General features: G+C 46.6%; 1 protein-coding gene across 1 annotated transcript; it reads left to right on the top strand.

The window, feature by feature from the left end:
* The first annotated feature begins 11560 nt into the window (after positions 1-11560).
* On the top strand, positions 11561-16435 carry LOC123169957 (amino acid permease 1). The gene is made up of 5 exons (XM_044587808.1): positions 11561-11894; positions 14585-14818; positions 14898-14991; positions 15098-15455; positions 15577-16435. Exons 1-5 carry the CDS (start codon positions 11825-11827, stop codon positions 16186-16188), a joined length of 1368 nt encoding a protein of 455 aa, XP_044443743.1. The 5' UTR covers positions 11561-11824; the 3' UTR covers positions 16189-16435.
* Positions 16436-17486: the final 1051 nt, after the last annotated feature.

Here is a 17486-nt window from a genome sequence, read left to right as displayed (position 1 = left end):
GCCGCCTCTCCTCTTCTCCACAAAGGCCCACTATGGCCCATTAAGCCCCCCGGGGGGTTCTGGTAACCCCTCGGTACTCCGGTAAAATCCCGATTTCACCCGGAACACTTCCGATATCCAAATATAGGCTTCCAATATATCAATCTTCATGTCTCGACCATTTCGAGACTCTTCGTCATGTCCGTGATCACATCCGGGACTCCGAACAACCTTCGGTATATCAAAACATATAAACTCATAATATAACTGTCATCGAAACGTTAAGCGTGCGGACCCTACGGCTTCGAGAACTATGTAGACATGACCGAGACACGTCTCCGGTCAATAACCAATAGCAGAACCTGGATGCTCATATTGGTTCCCACATATTCTACGAAGATCTTTATCGGTCAGACCGCATAACAACATACATTGTTCCCTTTGTCATCGGTATGTTACTTGCCCGAGATTCGATCATCGGTATCTCAATACCTAGTTCAATCTCGTTACCGGCAAGTCTCTTTACTCGTTCCGTAATACATCATCCCGCAACTAACTTATTAGTTGCAATGCTTGCAAGGCTTAAGTGATGTGCATTACCGAGTGGGCCCAGAGATACCTCTCCGACAATCAGAGTGACAAATCCTAATCTCGAAATACGCCAACCCAACAAGTACCTTCGGAGACACCTGTAGAGCACCTTTATAATCACCCAGTTACGTTGTGACGTTTGGTAGCACACAAAGTGTTCCTCCGGTAACCGGATTTGCATACTCTCATAGTCATAGGAACATGTATAAGTCATGAAGAAAGCAATAGCAACATACTAAACGATCGAGTGCTAAGCTAACGGAATGGGTCAAGTCAATCACATCATTCTCCTAATGATGTGACCCTGTTAATCAAATGACAACCCATGTCAATGGCTAGGAAACATAACCATCTTTGATTAACGAGCTAGTCAAGTAGAGGCATACTAGTGACACTCTGTTTGTCTATGTATTCACACAAGTATTACGTTTCCGGTTAATACAATTCTAGCATGAATAATAAACATTTATCATGATATACAGAAATAAATAATAACTTTATTATTGCCTCTAGGGCATATTTCCTTCAATTTCACCCAGTGACAAAGTAGGGGTAATGAGACACGTATTGTATTGTTGCCATCAAGGGTAAAAAGATGGGGTTTTCGTCATATTGCTTGAGTTTATCCCTCTACATCATGTCATCTTACTTAAGGAGTTACTCCGTTCTTTATGAACTTAATACTCTAGATGTAGATGCAGAATCGTTTCGGTCTACTTGACACGGATGTGATGCCTATGTTCATAATCATTGCCTTGGATATCGTCATAACTTTGCGATTTTCTATCAATTGATCAACAGTAGTTTGTTCACCCACCGTATTATTTGCCTTCAAGACAGAAGCCTCTAGTGAAACATATGGCCCCCGGGTCTATTTTCCTTCATATATTTTCAGATCTATATACCAAAAATACCAAAAATACCTTGCTGCAATTTATTTACTTTTATGTTTTAGTAATCTTTTGTATCTATCTCTATCATATCTCACCTTTGCAAGCGACCGTGAAGGGATTGACAACCCCTTTTCCGCGTTGGGTGCAAGTGTTTGATTGTTTGTCTAGGTGCATAAATTGGGGACTTGCGTGTTTCTCCTACTGGATTGATACCTTGGTTCTTAACTGAGGGAAATACTTATCTCTACTTTGCTGCATCACCCTTTCCTCTTCAAGGGAAAAACCAATGCAAGCTCAAGAAGTAGCAGTCCTCCAGCGAGGTGTGCTAGGCATGACATCACCTTACCGGGTCATATAAGGACCAATGTTATGACTCTTGGAAAATGTTCCAACCATCATATCTGACTGAGTTTCAGATCTGATTGGGGTCAGGATACCTCAGACTCAGGATGACTGAGAAGAAAAGGTGCGACACAAATTGACGAGAAGACTTTGTAAGATTCTCGGGAAATGAACTATGGAAGCGAGTTCTGAAACAAGAGTTTGTCAGTAAACCAATGAGAGGATGAGGAGCTGGCTGATGGACTCAATGACAATTCATCGAGATTTCCAAAGGATGGATTTCCATAATTATGTGAACAAGGTAACATATTGGACATGTCAAAGTATATAACGAAGTATGTTCAAGGAGAACATACTCAAGTGAACATTGATCGAAACATGCACCTAGAAGATGTTCTAAGTAGCACGATCAATGTTAGAATGGTGATTCAATAACCAATAGACTAAGAATCAAGCTATCGTCCATTAACTCCAAGCAACAGGGTTGCTATAAGTTTTGAAACTACACCTCACAGTCCATTTATCGGTATTCCGGTTAGAAACAACACGGGGACCAAGGAAAGAATGGTGATGGTGAGAAGTATCACTTGTATCAAGAATTCTCAAGACGTGGTGAAATTCCCACGACATTCTTGACATAAAAGATGGTAATACTCCAAGGTAGATCATAACACAAGCTGGATAGAAAGAAACTCAAGGTACTACACAAAACATGAACAATTTTGTGTCGGAGGGAGGGCAATAAAGTTGTCGTTGATAACACAAATAATCAAGGGGTAAGGATGGTATTTCTCATGAAGATTCGATTGTTATTCTGGAAGAGCTCAGAACATTGATGATGCTAGATATTTAGTCGAGAGGTTTCATGAAGATGTAATCGATCATCGATGACACCAAGAAAAAGCAATGGTGAAACGGGTGGTTATTGGAACCACGGATTCGACACAAACTCGGAATCAAGCTTGTTGTTCAAGGCAATACGATATGATGAGGAAGATCGATGTAGGCTTAGCTCATCGTCAAAATTTTGTGCTCCGGGATGAAGGACCAGGTAGCACAGTTAAAATTTAGCATGATAATTATATAACCGGTCAGGCTAGGAATGACTCGAAGGATTATTAAAATCATAAGCAACAAAATTTACTTAGAGTTATTGAATTGGAGTGCGGAATCGATTCACTTATCGGTGTTCTCGAGTGACTAATAACTCAGAACCCGTGGGGGAATCAGTGAGAGGCAATACTAGATGAAGACTCATAGGAAGCAACACAGTTCTTTGATATTGTCGAGATACCGGAGGGTAATACTCGAAGGAAGATCAAAATAGGGGTTGCGGAGATGTACTGTTCTGCAGAAGACAAGTGCTTTACCTTGTGTGGGAAATGGAATCAACAAGAAAATATGGTCGGAACCACGATTGCAAAGGGCCAATTCACAGATACCAGATGATATTATATCAAGGAAATAGTTATTATTACAAGAAGCTTCCATGACAGGATCTACATCGTGTCCATGGGCATGAACACAAAGTTCAAGGTCGACTCCCACTTCTCCAATGCATAACCTTGCATTCACTTCTCGTCCTCGAAGAAGTTGTATGGTAGAAAATTATCTGGTAAAACACCAGAAGGGTATGACACGTGAAAACCTTCGGGTTCATATGGTTTCTTGGGAAGTATAGGTTCAACCCATCGGGACATCTTAGAAACATATACCTCAAGATTCAAGAGTAAATATCACCAGCTCGAAAGCAGAGCATTGTTGGCCAAATCAGAGAATAGAATTTACCAATGGCATTATGTATCAAGGAAAGAACTCCAGGTTTTGAGAATATGCAAGAATGGTCGAATAATAATCCACCAAAGGATCTAATGTGAGTAACGGTACTCAACCAGAAGAAGAAAGAATGCAAGGGGATCAGATCATAGAAACAACTGACTAATTCAAAGCTCAAATGTAAAAGTATTATGATTTGCAAATCAATAGATCAGAAGCAAACACTCTGATTAAGGATGGATAAGTTGAGTAAGATTAGGGGTACAATCGACAACAATATGATTGGTTGAGATCCAGCTCATGTTTAAAATGACGTCTTAGCCGAAAGGATGAATTCTAGGATCTGATTGAGGATTGCGAGCATTCGCAACATATTGAATCAGCGGACTAAAAAGGATAATGACAAGGGATGCCAATAAGATTATGAGACTTATGGGATTAACCATAATGCAAGCAAGCAAGAATTTCAAGAGCAATAGGCTGCTTAGGATTTTCGGAAGATCAAATGGTATTTCGAAGACTTTTGTGAAACACATGAACAACTGGGAATGAGCGGATACTCGGTAAGTGCGAGGAATTATTTGTAGGGGTATTCATGTGGCAAAGAACTGTCAGGCAGTAGGCACAAAGTATTCTCAGAACAATAGAGAGAATTTCGGGGTATCTTGTAATAACAAGATCAACGGGGAATGATTGTATGAATGACAAGTGTATGGAGTTATCCATAGGGGTTTATCGATGGAAGGGAATTGCAAAAGTGATGGCCACAGAGTCTCAAGAGAACATCAAAGAGTAACTTCAGAATCTTCTGGTGCACCAAGCGATCAACTAGAATGAGGGGCTCTTCGGGAGGAAGTAGTTACAAGAACCTAGATTTAGGGTTAGCAAAACCATTTAGCCCGAATAGAACATAGATTAGAATCCCACAGTATAGACAAGGAATAAAAGATCCTAATACCACCCAATGGCGACGTGGGCCCATAAGCCACACAACCATGTTAGTAAAATTTTTGCAATGACTAGACTCAACTTCGGCCAAGGAGTTTGGAAGGGGGATTCCTACAGGCAGTCAGCTCTGATACCAACTTGTGACGCCCCCAATTCAATCATACACTAATCATACACGCAAATGTGTATGATCAAGATCAGGGACTCACGGGAAGATATCGCAACACAACTCTAGACACAAATTAAAATACTACAAGCTTTATATTACAAGTCAGGGGCCTTGAGGGCTCAAATACTCAAGAGTCAGCGGAAGCAATAATATCTGAGTACACACACAAGTTAAACAAGTTTGCCTTAAGAAGGATAGCACAAAAGTAGCGACGATCGAAAAGGCAAGGCCTCCTGCCTGGGACCTCCTAACTACTCCTCAAAGCCGAACTCCACATAGAAACATCCTCGGGATTCTCTGGCTCATGGACTCCATCGTATGACCGCAATAACCGGGAAAAGAGGAAAAAGAAGTAGCAAAGCAACCGTGAGTACTCATCCAAAGTACTCGCAAGTAAGGATCTACATACATATGCATCGGTATCAATGAAATGGGTAGTATCAGTGGACTGAACTGCAGAATGCCAGAATAAGAGGGGATAGCTAGTCCTATCGAAGACTGCGCTTCTGGCAGCCTCCATCTTGAAGCATATAGAAGAGAGTAGCAAGTATAGCATCAAGTAACATCATATAGCATAATCCTACCCGGCGATCCTCTCCTCGTCACCCTGTGAGAGAGCGATCGCCGGCTTGTCTCTGGAACTTATATGGGTGTGTTTTATTAAGTATCCGGTTCTAGTTGCCATGATGTCCGAATACAACTCCAAGTTGTCCTATTATCGTGGACACAACTATTCGAATAGATAAATCTTCCCTGCAGGGGTGCACCACATTACCCGACATGCTCGATTCCTCTGGCCGGGCACTGCTACCTCTTGAGCACTGCGTTGGTTTTCCCTTGAAGAGGAAAGGGTGATGCAGCAAAGTAGCATAAGTATTTCCCTCAGTTTTTGAGAACCAAGGTATCGATCTAGTAGGAGGCTACGCGCGAGTCCCTCGCACCTACACAAAACAAATAAATCCTCGCAACCAACGCGATAAGGAGTTGTCAATCCCTACACGGCCACTTACGAGAGTGAGATCTGATAGATATGATAGGATAATATTTTGGTATTTTTGTGATAAAGATGCAAAGTAAAATAAAAGCAAAGTAAAAAAGCAAAGGAAATAACTAAGTATTGGATGATTAATATGATGGAGATAGACCCGGGGGCCATAGGTTTCACTAGTGGCTTCTCTCAAGAGCATAAGTATTTTACGGTGGGTGAACAAATTACTGTTGAGCAATTGACAGAATTGAGCATAGTTATGAGAATATCTAGGTATGATCATGTATATAGGCATCACGTCCGAGACAAGTAGACCGACTCATGCCTGCATCTACTACTATTACTCCACTCATCGACCGCTATCCAGCATGCATCTAGAGTATTAAGTTCATAAAAACAGAGTAACGCCTTAAGCAAGATGACATGATGTAGAGGGATAAATTCATGCAATATGATAAAAAAAACCCATCTTGTTATCCTCGATGGAAACAATACAATACGTGCCTTGCTGCCCCTACTGTCACTGGGAAAGGACACCGCAAGATTGAACCCAAAGCTAAGCACTTCTCCCATTGCAAGAAAGATCAATCTAGTAGGCCAAACCAAACTAATAATTCGAAGAGACTTGCAAAGATAACCAATCATACATAAAAGAATTCAGAGAAGATTCAAATATTGTTCATAGATAAACTTGATCATAAACCCACAATTCATCGGTCTCAACAAACACAGCGCAAAAGAAGATTAAATCGAATAGATCTCCATGAGAGAGGGGGAGAACATTGTATTGAGATCCAAAAAGAGAGAAGAAGCCATCTAGCCAATAACTATGTACCTGAAGGTCTGAGGTAAACTACTCACATTTCATCGGAGAGGCTATGGCGTTGATGTAGAAGCCCTCCGTGATGGATGCCCCCTCCGGCGGAGCTCCGGAACAGGCCCCAAGATGGGATCTCGTGGGTACAGAAGGTTGCGGTGGTGGAATTAGGTTTTTGTCTCCGTATCTAATCGTTTGGGGGTACGTAGGTATATATAGGAGGAAGAAGTACGTCGGTGGAGCAACAGGGGGCCCACGAGGGTGGAGGGCGCGCCCTGGGGGGTAGGCGCGCCCCCCTACCTCGTGGCCTCCTCCTTTATTTCTTGACGTAGGGTCCAAGTCTCCTGGATCTTGTTTGTTCTGAAAATCACGTTCCCGAAGGTTTCATTCCGTTTGGACTCCGTTTGATATTCCTTTTCTGCGAAACTCTGAAATAGGCAAAAAACAGCAATTCTGGACTGGGCCTCCGGTTAATAGGTTAGTCCCAAAAATAATATAAAAGTGAATAATAAAGCCCAGTAATGTCCAAAACAGTAGATAATATAGCATGGAGCAATCAAAAATTATAGATACGTTGGAGACGTATCAGGCACACTTTCCTTGGTCATGTCCGGCCTCGAAAGATCAACACGTTGTAGCCCTACCTAGGCCCAACAGATAGGTCAGCACGCTGGTCTAAATGCTAAGCGCGCAGGGGTCTTGGGCCCATTGCCCTTTGCACTCATGCATGTTGCGAACGCGACCAGTGAGCAGACCTAGCAGCCTCCATTACAAAGGAGGGTGCCTTACACGGTCCAAACCGGCACGCGCCGCTCAGTCGCTGACGTCTGGAAAGCTTCGGCTGATACTACGACACCGGTTGCCCATATCTTGTCCCACGTGGCGGTTAGTGCGTATAGGACAACGACCAACTCAGATCAAATACCCAATCTCGTTAAGCGTGTTATTGAAATATCCGTGAACGCCGACCAGCGACCAGGCCCACCTGTCTCCTAGGTGGTCACAACCTGCCCTGTGGCTCCGCCTCAAAGTAACACTCGAGAGCCGTCGGGCTCCCAGGCCCATCACAACCTGGATGGAACCACCTGCCCATTCAGCCCCCACTTCGTGAATCACTCGCGGGTACTCTACGAGCTGACCCGACTTTAGTCACCACATGTATCAAGTATAGTATGTATGTAGTATATACCCGTGATCATGACTTGATAGTATAGCATGGCAGACGGACAAGAATGTAGGGCCACTAATGATGAACTAGAATCCTATACTAAGCATTTAGGATAGCAGGTAAGGTATCAACAACAGTAGCAACAAGGACAGGCTATGCAGCAGTATATGATCAAACCGATGAAACAGTAACACTACTAATGCAAGCAGTAGAGGGAAAGAGTAGGCGATATCGGGATAATCAAGGGGGGTTTTCTTGCCTGGTTGCTCTGGCGAGAAGGAGGGGTCATCGTCGAAGTAGTCGATCACAGGGGTATCGGTAACGGTCTCGGGGTCTACCGAAAAGAAGTAACGAAGGGGGAACACAATAAATAACGGAGCAATCAAAGCATCACAAAGCATAACATGGCAATATGCGGTGCTAGGTGTGACCTATGCAGTACTAGGTGTTACCGGTGAAGGGGGGAAACATCCGGGAAAGTATTCTCGGTGTTAAGGCATTTTCGGACAAATGAAACAGAGGAGGGCGGTTCCATGTCCACTATGCTAGAGGCATGCGACAGATGAACGGAGGGCATATTCGGATTCGTTGGATTTTTCTGAGCAATTTTCATATATAAATTATTTTCATCTGAGTTACGGTTATTTTTCTATGTTTTTTGAAGTTTAAAACAATTTCTAAAATTTACTGGACTTATTTTAATTCAAAATAGCTTCTGCGTCAGCATGACGCATCATCCAACACAGTCTGTTGACTGGTCAAACAGGGCGGGGGGGCCCGTCTGTCATTAACACATTGACAAAACTTATCATTTTAACATAATATTTGAGGGGAGGGGCCCACTGTCATAGTCATGTTAATGTAATTTAATTAATTAATTAATTATTTAATTTACTTTCACTATTGGGGGGCATTTGTGGGCTAATGGGTCTCGGTTAGCGGGGTTAGTACCCTAACCCGTTAGGGGGGCTGGCCCAATTAGGAGGCACAGTCGGCCACAGGGGGCCTGCCCACGCACGCACGCTGAAGGAGGGGCCGGCGGCGAGCCACGGCGGGGCTCGGCCGGGCAAGGGCGAGGCAGGCCGGAGAGGCCTGGGGGGTCGCGGGCGCGGCCAAAGGCGGCGGTGCGCGAGGCGGCGAGCAACGAGGCGGGGCTAGGGCAAGGCAGTGGCGGGCGCTGCCGACTGGAGGTGGCCGCGGTGGCAGGGGCGAGTACGCGCGAGGGCGTGCGCGTGGATGGCGTCGGCGACAGAAGGGGAAGGGGGAAACAAGGCCTTCACCCCCCGCTGTAGGGGTACGCCGGCGTGGCTTGGTGAGGTCCGTCAGGGGAGATATGAGGACAGGGCGGCGGGGTCGAGGCAGTCCGGCACGACGAGGCGGCGGCAGTTCTCGAGCGGTGGCGTCGACGGGATCCCGATCCAGAAGGGGATAAGGGGGAAAAGAGACCGTGGGGGGAGTGGGGAACATGGGGGAGGGTTAGTGGCTAGGGTTCGGTGGGGGAGGGTTATACAGGCGGGATGGCTGGGCCGGCCTGGCTAGCCTAGTGGCCAGCTGGGCCGAGGCCCAGCGAGGGGGTTGCCCCCTTTTTTCTTTATTTCATTTTTCTTTTCTTTTCTCTTTTCTTTTGTTTTGCTTTTATGTTTTGTAAATACTTTAGTCACTATTTGGCTTTGTAAAATATGGGAGTTGGCTCCATAAATACCATGCAATATTTGGCACTGCTGGCAAAAGGTTGAAGTAATATTTGAAAAACATTTGATTTATGAATAAAAGCAAATGGGTTAAAGTGGTTGTTTTAGCCATTGTTTTTAATTGTTTTAGGGCATTTAGATATTTTATAAAATGTTGGTTTTGTTTTCATAATTGCTTTGGGATTATTTCCAATAACATGAACACCTTTGATTATTTATTTGAAGAAGTTTTATTTTACTCACTATTTGAATTATGAATAAAAATGGATTTTGGATCATAATGACTAATAGCAAGATAACGATGATGACTTGGCATCATTAGAGTGGAGTTACTGTAGCATGATTTTCGGGGTGTTACAGGATCTGTAGGTCCTAAGGGAACTACTCACACATCATCATGAAGGCAGTAAGGTTGATGAAGATGGCCTCCCCAATGATTCCCCTTTCGGCAGAGTACCAAAACAGGGCTCCAGATGAGATCGCTTCAGAATAGAGGCTTGCGGCGATGATAAATTCTTTCGGGTCTCACTTCGAGGGTTTTTTAATATGTGGGAATTTATAGGCCAGAAATTATGGCAAGCGAAGGTACGAGAGGCCCACAAGCCAGGGTGTCGCACCCTACCCCAGGGCGCGCCCCTGCCTTTGTGGGCTCTCACGGGTCTTCTCGTCCTCCCCCTGAAGCTTTTAGGGTCTTTTATTGTCCAGAAAAAAATCGTCAAAAAGTTTCGTCGTGTTTGGACTTCCGTAGGTATGGATTTTCTGGAAAACCAAAAGCATACAGAAGTATGAACCGGTACTGGGCACTAATTAATATATTAGTCCAAAAAATAATATAAAATGACATATAAAGGATACAAAAGTGATATATATCATAGCATTTAACAATAAAAATTTATAGATACTATTGAGACGTATCACTTCCTTTCCTTCGTGTGATACACTCGCTCGCACATAGAGCCGGATTGGTTTGCAGCCAATATTTGGCAACTCTAAAAAATTGGTGCCTTATTGGTTTGCCTCCAACTTTTCGAAACTCTTCTAGCCAAAGTTGTCAAATATTGCAAGTTTGAACTTCTGCCAAATGTTAGCTTGCCAAAAATTGGCATGCGAAATTAGGTTGCAAACCAATGAGGCTCATATTAGCGTGCTTGACACATTTCTAAACACTCCTTACCCTATGGCATGCCTGCCATATATGTGATCTTAATTCATGAATTTGTTCTTTGATTCTTATTATCTTACCAGTTAAGTTACTTTGAGTCATCTTGAACTCCCTCGGTAAGAGTCAATTCATGAATGCTTCCACTCGTCTTTGTTGCACTGATGTCAAATTCTTTCCTTATACTCCGAAATCACTCGTCTCGATTGATAGATCAAATGGCTATATGTGTGTGGAAAGAAGTATATGATAATTTCCTTTTGTTTCTTATTATTTTGAAGCTCATATGTTAATATAATTGTATTATTGGATCACCAAATAAAGATCATATGTAGTTACAAATTCATCTATTATGGATTGTACATGGTGTTCATACAAAATAATTGCTAATTTATTTTTTCTGTTTTAAATTTCGTATGAAAATATTGTTGCCCTAAATCCAACTAATAATTCCATAAAAATATATCCCCAAATCAAGTTATTTTGATTTCATAAACCTGCTACTTTTCTTATATTCCCTTATTTGAAACTTCATATATAGGAACAGTTGTACTCGTATATATCAATGCTTGTTCTGAGTTCAGCTGCTGATGTGTTCATACAATACAAAGGTTCTATGCAAAGAAAATAAAAACCATTATTTAGAATTTCATGTACGAATAGAATTATATTAATTGTCCCCTTAGGAACACGTTTGATATAGGAGCCATTTAATCGTCATGGATTTTCTTAGATATGGATGCCCCACATGGTTTGTACGGGAACCGAATTACTTGTTTCCTTTTTCCTTAAAATAAATCATGTTTAATGATATGTAAAACAGAGTTGTCTTTCGTATCAGGTTATTATCCCCGCAAAAAAAAATCAAAAAAAAGAGAGGTAGCCACTGGTGTCATACATGACGTCGTCGCTTTCCGTTCCCCCGTTTCTCAAGCAGACCGGACTGAATATACTGAGACCCGCTGACGCCGAACTCCCCGCCCCCGGCCCGACCCCCCCTCCCGCCCCCCGGCCCCTATATATATGGCAATTCATTGGCCTCTCCTATTCCCTCTCCTGACCACACCACCACCACTTCTCCTTTCCTTCCACCATCGGAGGAGGAGCAAAGCTGCGAGGGGGGAGAGGGAACCGCAAACAATCATCTGTCTATCACTCCCACATACATAACCCACACACAAGATACAGCAGATCACTTGTAGAGAGAGAGGGAGAGGGAGAGAGGCCGAGGAGGAGATCGACGCGGCGGGAGGCGGCGGGAGCGGCGCGTGAGAGCGGCGGAGGCGGAGGCGGAGTCGGGGCCATGGACGTCGACGGCCACCTTCCCCGCAGCCAGGGCGACGTCGACGACGACGGCAGGGAGAGGCGGACAGGTACGTCCATCCATCCATCCTACCATTCTTGCTTAGTGATTCGCCTCTCCGTAGATCGATCGATCGATCCGTCCTCCGGCGGGCCGACCGGCGGACGGATGGCGGTTGGATTTTTACCATCCCTAAATTGAATGACTGAAGAAAGGGGAAACCGAGGCCGTCACGCGCGCGCTTCGTGAACCGGGGAGCGAGCGCGTCGAGAGAGGGGAGGATAGGGCGTAGCCGGCCACGTAGAGCTGGACGGCGTATACGGCATTAATGTCCGACGACGCGAATTCCCACGGAATTTATTCCGACGTATACGTACAATGCATGCACATGGATCCTTCCTAGTATGGCCCCCGTAGCGCATAGGCCATCTCCTTTGGATGCTTGCCGGCGAAGTTTTCTGCATCCCTCACGGCGGGCTGGCGGGCTGGCTATCAAAATTGATTGCTTTCCAGTTTCAACCGCGGGCGGGCGCGTCCCTCACAGCTGCTGCTTGCTTATCAGCGTGCCACAGACACGCATATCCGGCCGTTTTTGTAAACCATTAATTAGTTGCCGCCTGGAATCTCTGTGGTGCGTATGACTAAACCTACCACGATAACCATTTATGCATTTATGATTCGCTCAGATCCCAGCCAGATATACGCAGATTCATCTAGTATCCAATTTCGAATCTTTGGGTTACTACCGCTGGGTTGGCAATCGATCGGTTGGCCCTTGCAGACGTTACTATAGTTCGTTTTGCGCGTTCAACTATTTCCTGTATCTGTTTTGCAGATTCAATTAACAATTACCTGTTTTGTTTATACGTGGAACGTAGAACCTTTGCATTTTGAGAATACTACTACAATTAGAACTATTAATTCTTCCTAGGAAAATTGGGCAATTCATTCATGGTGCATATCCACAATTTTTGGAAACGCCAACTACTGCAAAGTATACCGCATAGACGCGCACACATGCCTACCGCATGCGTGCGCATTCTAAACACAACGTTTGTCGCGCCGTGGAGTTTGAAGATTTGTAGTCGCATTATGTGTTGTTAACGGATGTGTTGCGTAAATTGACTAGAAAATAAATACTAGTAATCCTCTTTGGCGATCGATAGCCTGGTATTTGAGTTCCAGTTTACAAAACAGGCGCATATTGTCGCGGCCGTAAGTCAGCTGACTTTGGATGGCTGGCATATGGACCAACTTGCTGGCTAGCCTACATGTCGGCCACTCCAACGCAACCTGACTTATGTCAGATAATCCACAGCCGTAGAAAAACCCTCATTGATTGTTGAGAGGTTTAGAAAGATGCATCCCCACTAGCTAGTATCGAACATTCTTTAGAGCAGTGTCAAGTGCTTCCAAAAACACAAACTAATAGGATAAGGTGGGCCTATTCAATGACTGCTAATTTGTGGTTCCTTCGGGCTAAACATAGAATCTTCTAGTATTTACTCTATATTGCGCCTATCCACCTTTGATACCATGTTGAGTTACATGCGGTTAAATTGGATAATATGACATTGCAATTACACGTCAATGGAAATATTCCTGTATATTGATCATAAATTTTTCGGGCAGACAAAAAGAGTGGGTATTTTCTTTTTAATGATTCATTTCACCAGTATCATAAACTACAAACAAGTTCCGAGGCACACTTCGTAGTAGAGTCTTGGCCTTAAACCTTACTACCTCCATCCTGGTTTATTGGTCCCCTTTGTAATTTATGCCAATTTTGACCAAATATTTAACCAACAAAATGCTAATGCATATCAACAAAAATTATATCGCTGGATTCAGATTTGTTCATAGTTTCTAATGATATAATTTTTTATGACATGCATGAACATTTTGTTAATTAAATTTATGGTTAAAATTTGGCACAAAATATAATGGAACCAATAAACCAGGACGGGGATAGTATTATCCTTTAAACATGGACGGAGGGAGTATATGTTTGTGTGATGTGGAGTGTGGAGGTTTTGGGAGGCTTTGCCTTTCAGGAAGACAAGTTGATTCGGGATATTTCAGCACTAGCTAGCCCGGTGGTAGTATCTCTCCCCCTACCAACGTAGCGCCACAACAACGGTCCAATCAGTTGGTGTTCTCTCCATAAACCCGGCACGTCTTCCTAGACGCGCCCCGATGAGATAGGCACAGGTCAAAGAGGCCACCGAGAAAAGAACGGCTGCCATGGCAGCGTAGGCCACCGAGGTAGAGAACCCGCCTTGAATTGAATGACATGTTGCCAAATCCAGCGGCGGCGGTGGCGCCGTACGTACGTCTCATAATTTTCCGATGGTTGGCCGTAGCTTTCTATCCCCGTAGATGCTAGTGCCACCACCGAGTGCGAATATGTTGCCAACTCTGCTTTCTGCATGGCGATCGCCGAAAGCTCTCCGATCTCCTTACCTTCGTCCTCTACCGTCGGTTTGCTGTACGCGTCAACGGGGCAGCGACTTTTTGTCTGCGTACGGGTCGATGGCTCGGACACGTACTTTCTGAAGTGTATACATGAATTTCGGAAAACTCGTTTAGGGCTTTATTGGAACACGTGAATCTGAGAGATTTTTGTAGGAATTCCATACCGATCAAATCGATTGCCGAAAGAAAGGGAGAGAAACACAACGTATATATCCTTTGACATCTTCCTTTGACTGAGATTTCACAGCTCATTTTTGTTGTGCATTTTTGTGTGTGTACCACCAGGAACGGTATGGACGGCGGCGGCGCACATCATAACGGCGGTGATCGGGTCCGGCGTGCTGTCGCTGGCCTGGGCCATGGCGCAGCTGGGCTGGGTGGCCGGGCCGCTCACCCTGGTGCTCTTCGCCGTCATCACCTTCTACACCTGCGGCCTCCTCGCCGACTGCTACCGCGTGGGCGACCCCGTCACCGGCAAGCGCAACTACACCTACACGGAGGCCGTCCGGTCCTACCTAGGTACGTGCTCATCACATTGCAAGCTCTTTCCGGCTGAAAAAAAGAACATTGCAAACTGAAAATAATGATGTGCATGCAGGCGGATGGTACGTCTGGTTCTGCGGCTTCTGCCAGTACGTCAACATGTTCGGCACCGGCATCGGCTACACCATCACCGCCTCCACCAGCGCCGCGTAAGCCCAATGGAAGCCCATTTTCATTTCACCTGACCTGGACATGCATGATCTACCGATCGATCATGGTAGTAGCAGTAAGGTCTGAGCGTGTTTTTGCATGCAGCGCCTTGAAGAAGTCCAACTGCTTCCACTGGCACGGGCACAAGGCGGACTGCAGCCAGTACCTGAGCGCCTACATCATCGGCTTCGGGGTGGTGCAGGTCATCTTCTGCCAGGTGCCCAACTTCCACAAGCTATCGTGGCTCTCCATCGTCGCCGCCATCATGTCCTTCTCCTACGCCACCATCGCCGTCGGCCTCTCGCTGGCGCAGACCATCTCTGGGCCCACGGGGAGGACGTCGCTGACCGGCACGGAGGTCGGGGTCGACGTCGACGCCGCGCAGAAGGTCTGGATGACGTTCCAGGCCCTCGGCAACGTCGCCTTCGCCTACTCCTACACCATAATCCTCATCGAGATCCAGGTACTATATACTATATAACTCTAGTCTCTTGAGCTCGAGCTCGAGCAGAGTAGAGCAGGTGATGATGAATTGAGTGATGACTAACTAGCTGGCCAACAAACGACGATGAACATGTGCGCAGGACACGCTGCGGTCGCCTCCGCGCGAGAACGAGACGATGCGGAAGGCGACGCTGATGGGCATCTCGACGACGACGGCCTTCTACATGCTGTGCGGCTGCCTGGGCTACTCGGCCTTCGGCAACGACGCCAACGGCAACATCCTGACGGGGTTCGGCTTCTACGAGCCCTACTGGCTGGTGGACTTCGCCAACGTGTGCATCGTGCTCCACCTGGTGGGCGGCTTCCAGGTGTTCTGCCAGCCGCTGTTCGCGGCGGTGGAGGGCGGCGTGGCGCGGCGGTACCCGGGGCTGGGGCGGGAGCACGCGGCGGTGTTCCGGCTGGTGTGGCGGACGGCGTTCGTGGGGATGATCACGCTGCTGGCCATGCTGATGCCCTTCTTCAACAGCATCCTGGGGTTCCTGGGCAGCGTCGCCTTCTGGCCGCTCACCGTCTTCTTCCCCGTGGAGATGTACATCCGGCAGCGGCAGATCCCGCGGTTCGGCGCCAAGTGGGTGGCGCTGCAGAGCCTCAGCTTCGTCTGCTTCCTCGTCACCGTCGCCGCCTGCGCCGCGTCCATCCAGGGCGTCCGCGACTCGCTCAAGACCTACACGCCCTTCACCACCAAGTCGTGAAGGCCTGCATGCATGCATGCTGTCGCTGCCCCGTACTGTGTTCATCTTTCTCGCCTTGTAGTAGTGGTTCGGGATTGAATGAGGAATAACTTTAGCCGTGTGGTAAAAATCTGCCTGCTCTTTTCCGCCTTTCAGTGAATGATGCAGCGCTATCTCGCCAGTAAACGATGGCTTAGAGCATCTCCAACGTCCGCACAAAAATTCACGCTCAATAAAAATTATAGCGCGCCATTTTAGCATTTTTAATGCGCCGGGATCAACATCGCTTTAGCAGACGCCCAAAAACGCGTGCCTAAGAGCATCTTTAACAGCCGCGCAACGCGCCGTGCGCTAAAAACTCATTTGCCGCGCGCCGTTCGCCTGGTTTGACGCGGCCGACAGCGCTGGCTCCAGCAGCCGCGTCAAAATTGAGCACTAGCGCGTAGCTCCAGCGGCCACGCTAAAATGCAGCGCGCGCTAAGCATAGCGTACATTTTTAAAACGATAAATAAAATTTATAGATAAAAAAACGATACATAGATATTTTACATAGTTCCATAACATAGATAGATAAAAAAACTACGATGCAACGACATAAAACTACTAGATAGTGCAACTACAGCTTACTCCCAGTCGTCGTCACCATCATCATCATTGCCATCCTCGCTGGTCTGGTCCGAGGTATCAAGCCACATGTCCTCCCAACGATCATCATCAGACGTAAAGATCGTCTGCCCACCATTCTGAACGATATCGCACTGCGATATCGCCAGGGCCTTCCGCCGATGCCTGTCCAACCGCTCATCGCGGCGCCTTTGCGTCTCCTGCTCGCGGCGCCTTGCCCAGTAGGCTTGCTCGTAGGTGACGTCCTCCGGGTGGCGCCGGCGCCACTCCGCCATGACCCGCTCGTCCTCCTGGCGACGAAGAGGCGGCGCTGCCGCTCAGCGTGCTCCGCACGGTCTTGTGCCGTGTTAAGACGAGGCGGCGGGGCGACGTCCAGCGTTTGCTGGAGCGTGTCCACGTCCTGGAAGTTCATCTGCGGGCGCAGCCTGCCTAGGCGCCACGCCGCCGCGTCGTACGCGCGGGCGGCCTCGTGCGCCGTCTCGAAGGTGCCGAGGCCGAGCCGGAATTCGCCGGACCGTATCTCGGAGTAGTACCCGCCGTTGGGGCGCTGGCGGACGCCGCGGTAGCCCGACGCTCCTCGGCTTCGCAGCGGATGGTGGCGCGTCGGTGGCGGGGCGCTGGAGCGGTGGAGGCGCGCGTGGCAGCGGAAGCAACGAGGAAGCGATGGAGGCGCGCGTGACAACGGAAGAGGAAGT

Source organism: Triticum aestivum, chromosome 7D, assembly GCF_018294505.1.
Source record: "Triticum aestivum cultivar Chinese Spring chromosome 7D, IWGSC CS RefSeq v2.1, whole genome shotgun sequence".
Lineage (NCBI taxonomy): Eukaryota > Viridiplantae > Streptophyta > Magnoliopsida > Poales > Poaceae > Triticum > Triticum aestivum.
This window is presented reverse-complemented; position numbering and strand designations above follow the sequence as displayed.

Coding starts and splice junctions, on each gene's coding strand:
- LOC123169957 (XM_044587808.1), top strand. CDS start 11,825: ATGGACGTCGACGGCCACCTTCCCCGCAGCCAGGGCGACGTCGACGAC. Junction 11,895..14,584: donor CGGCAGGGAGAGGCGGACAG/GTACGTCCATCC, acceptor GTGTACCACCAG/GAACGGTATGGACGGCGGCG. Junction 14,819..14,897: donor GGCCGTCCGGTCCTACCTAG/GTACGTGCTCAT, acceptor ATGTGCATGCAG/GCGGATGGTACGTCTGGTTC.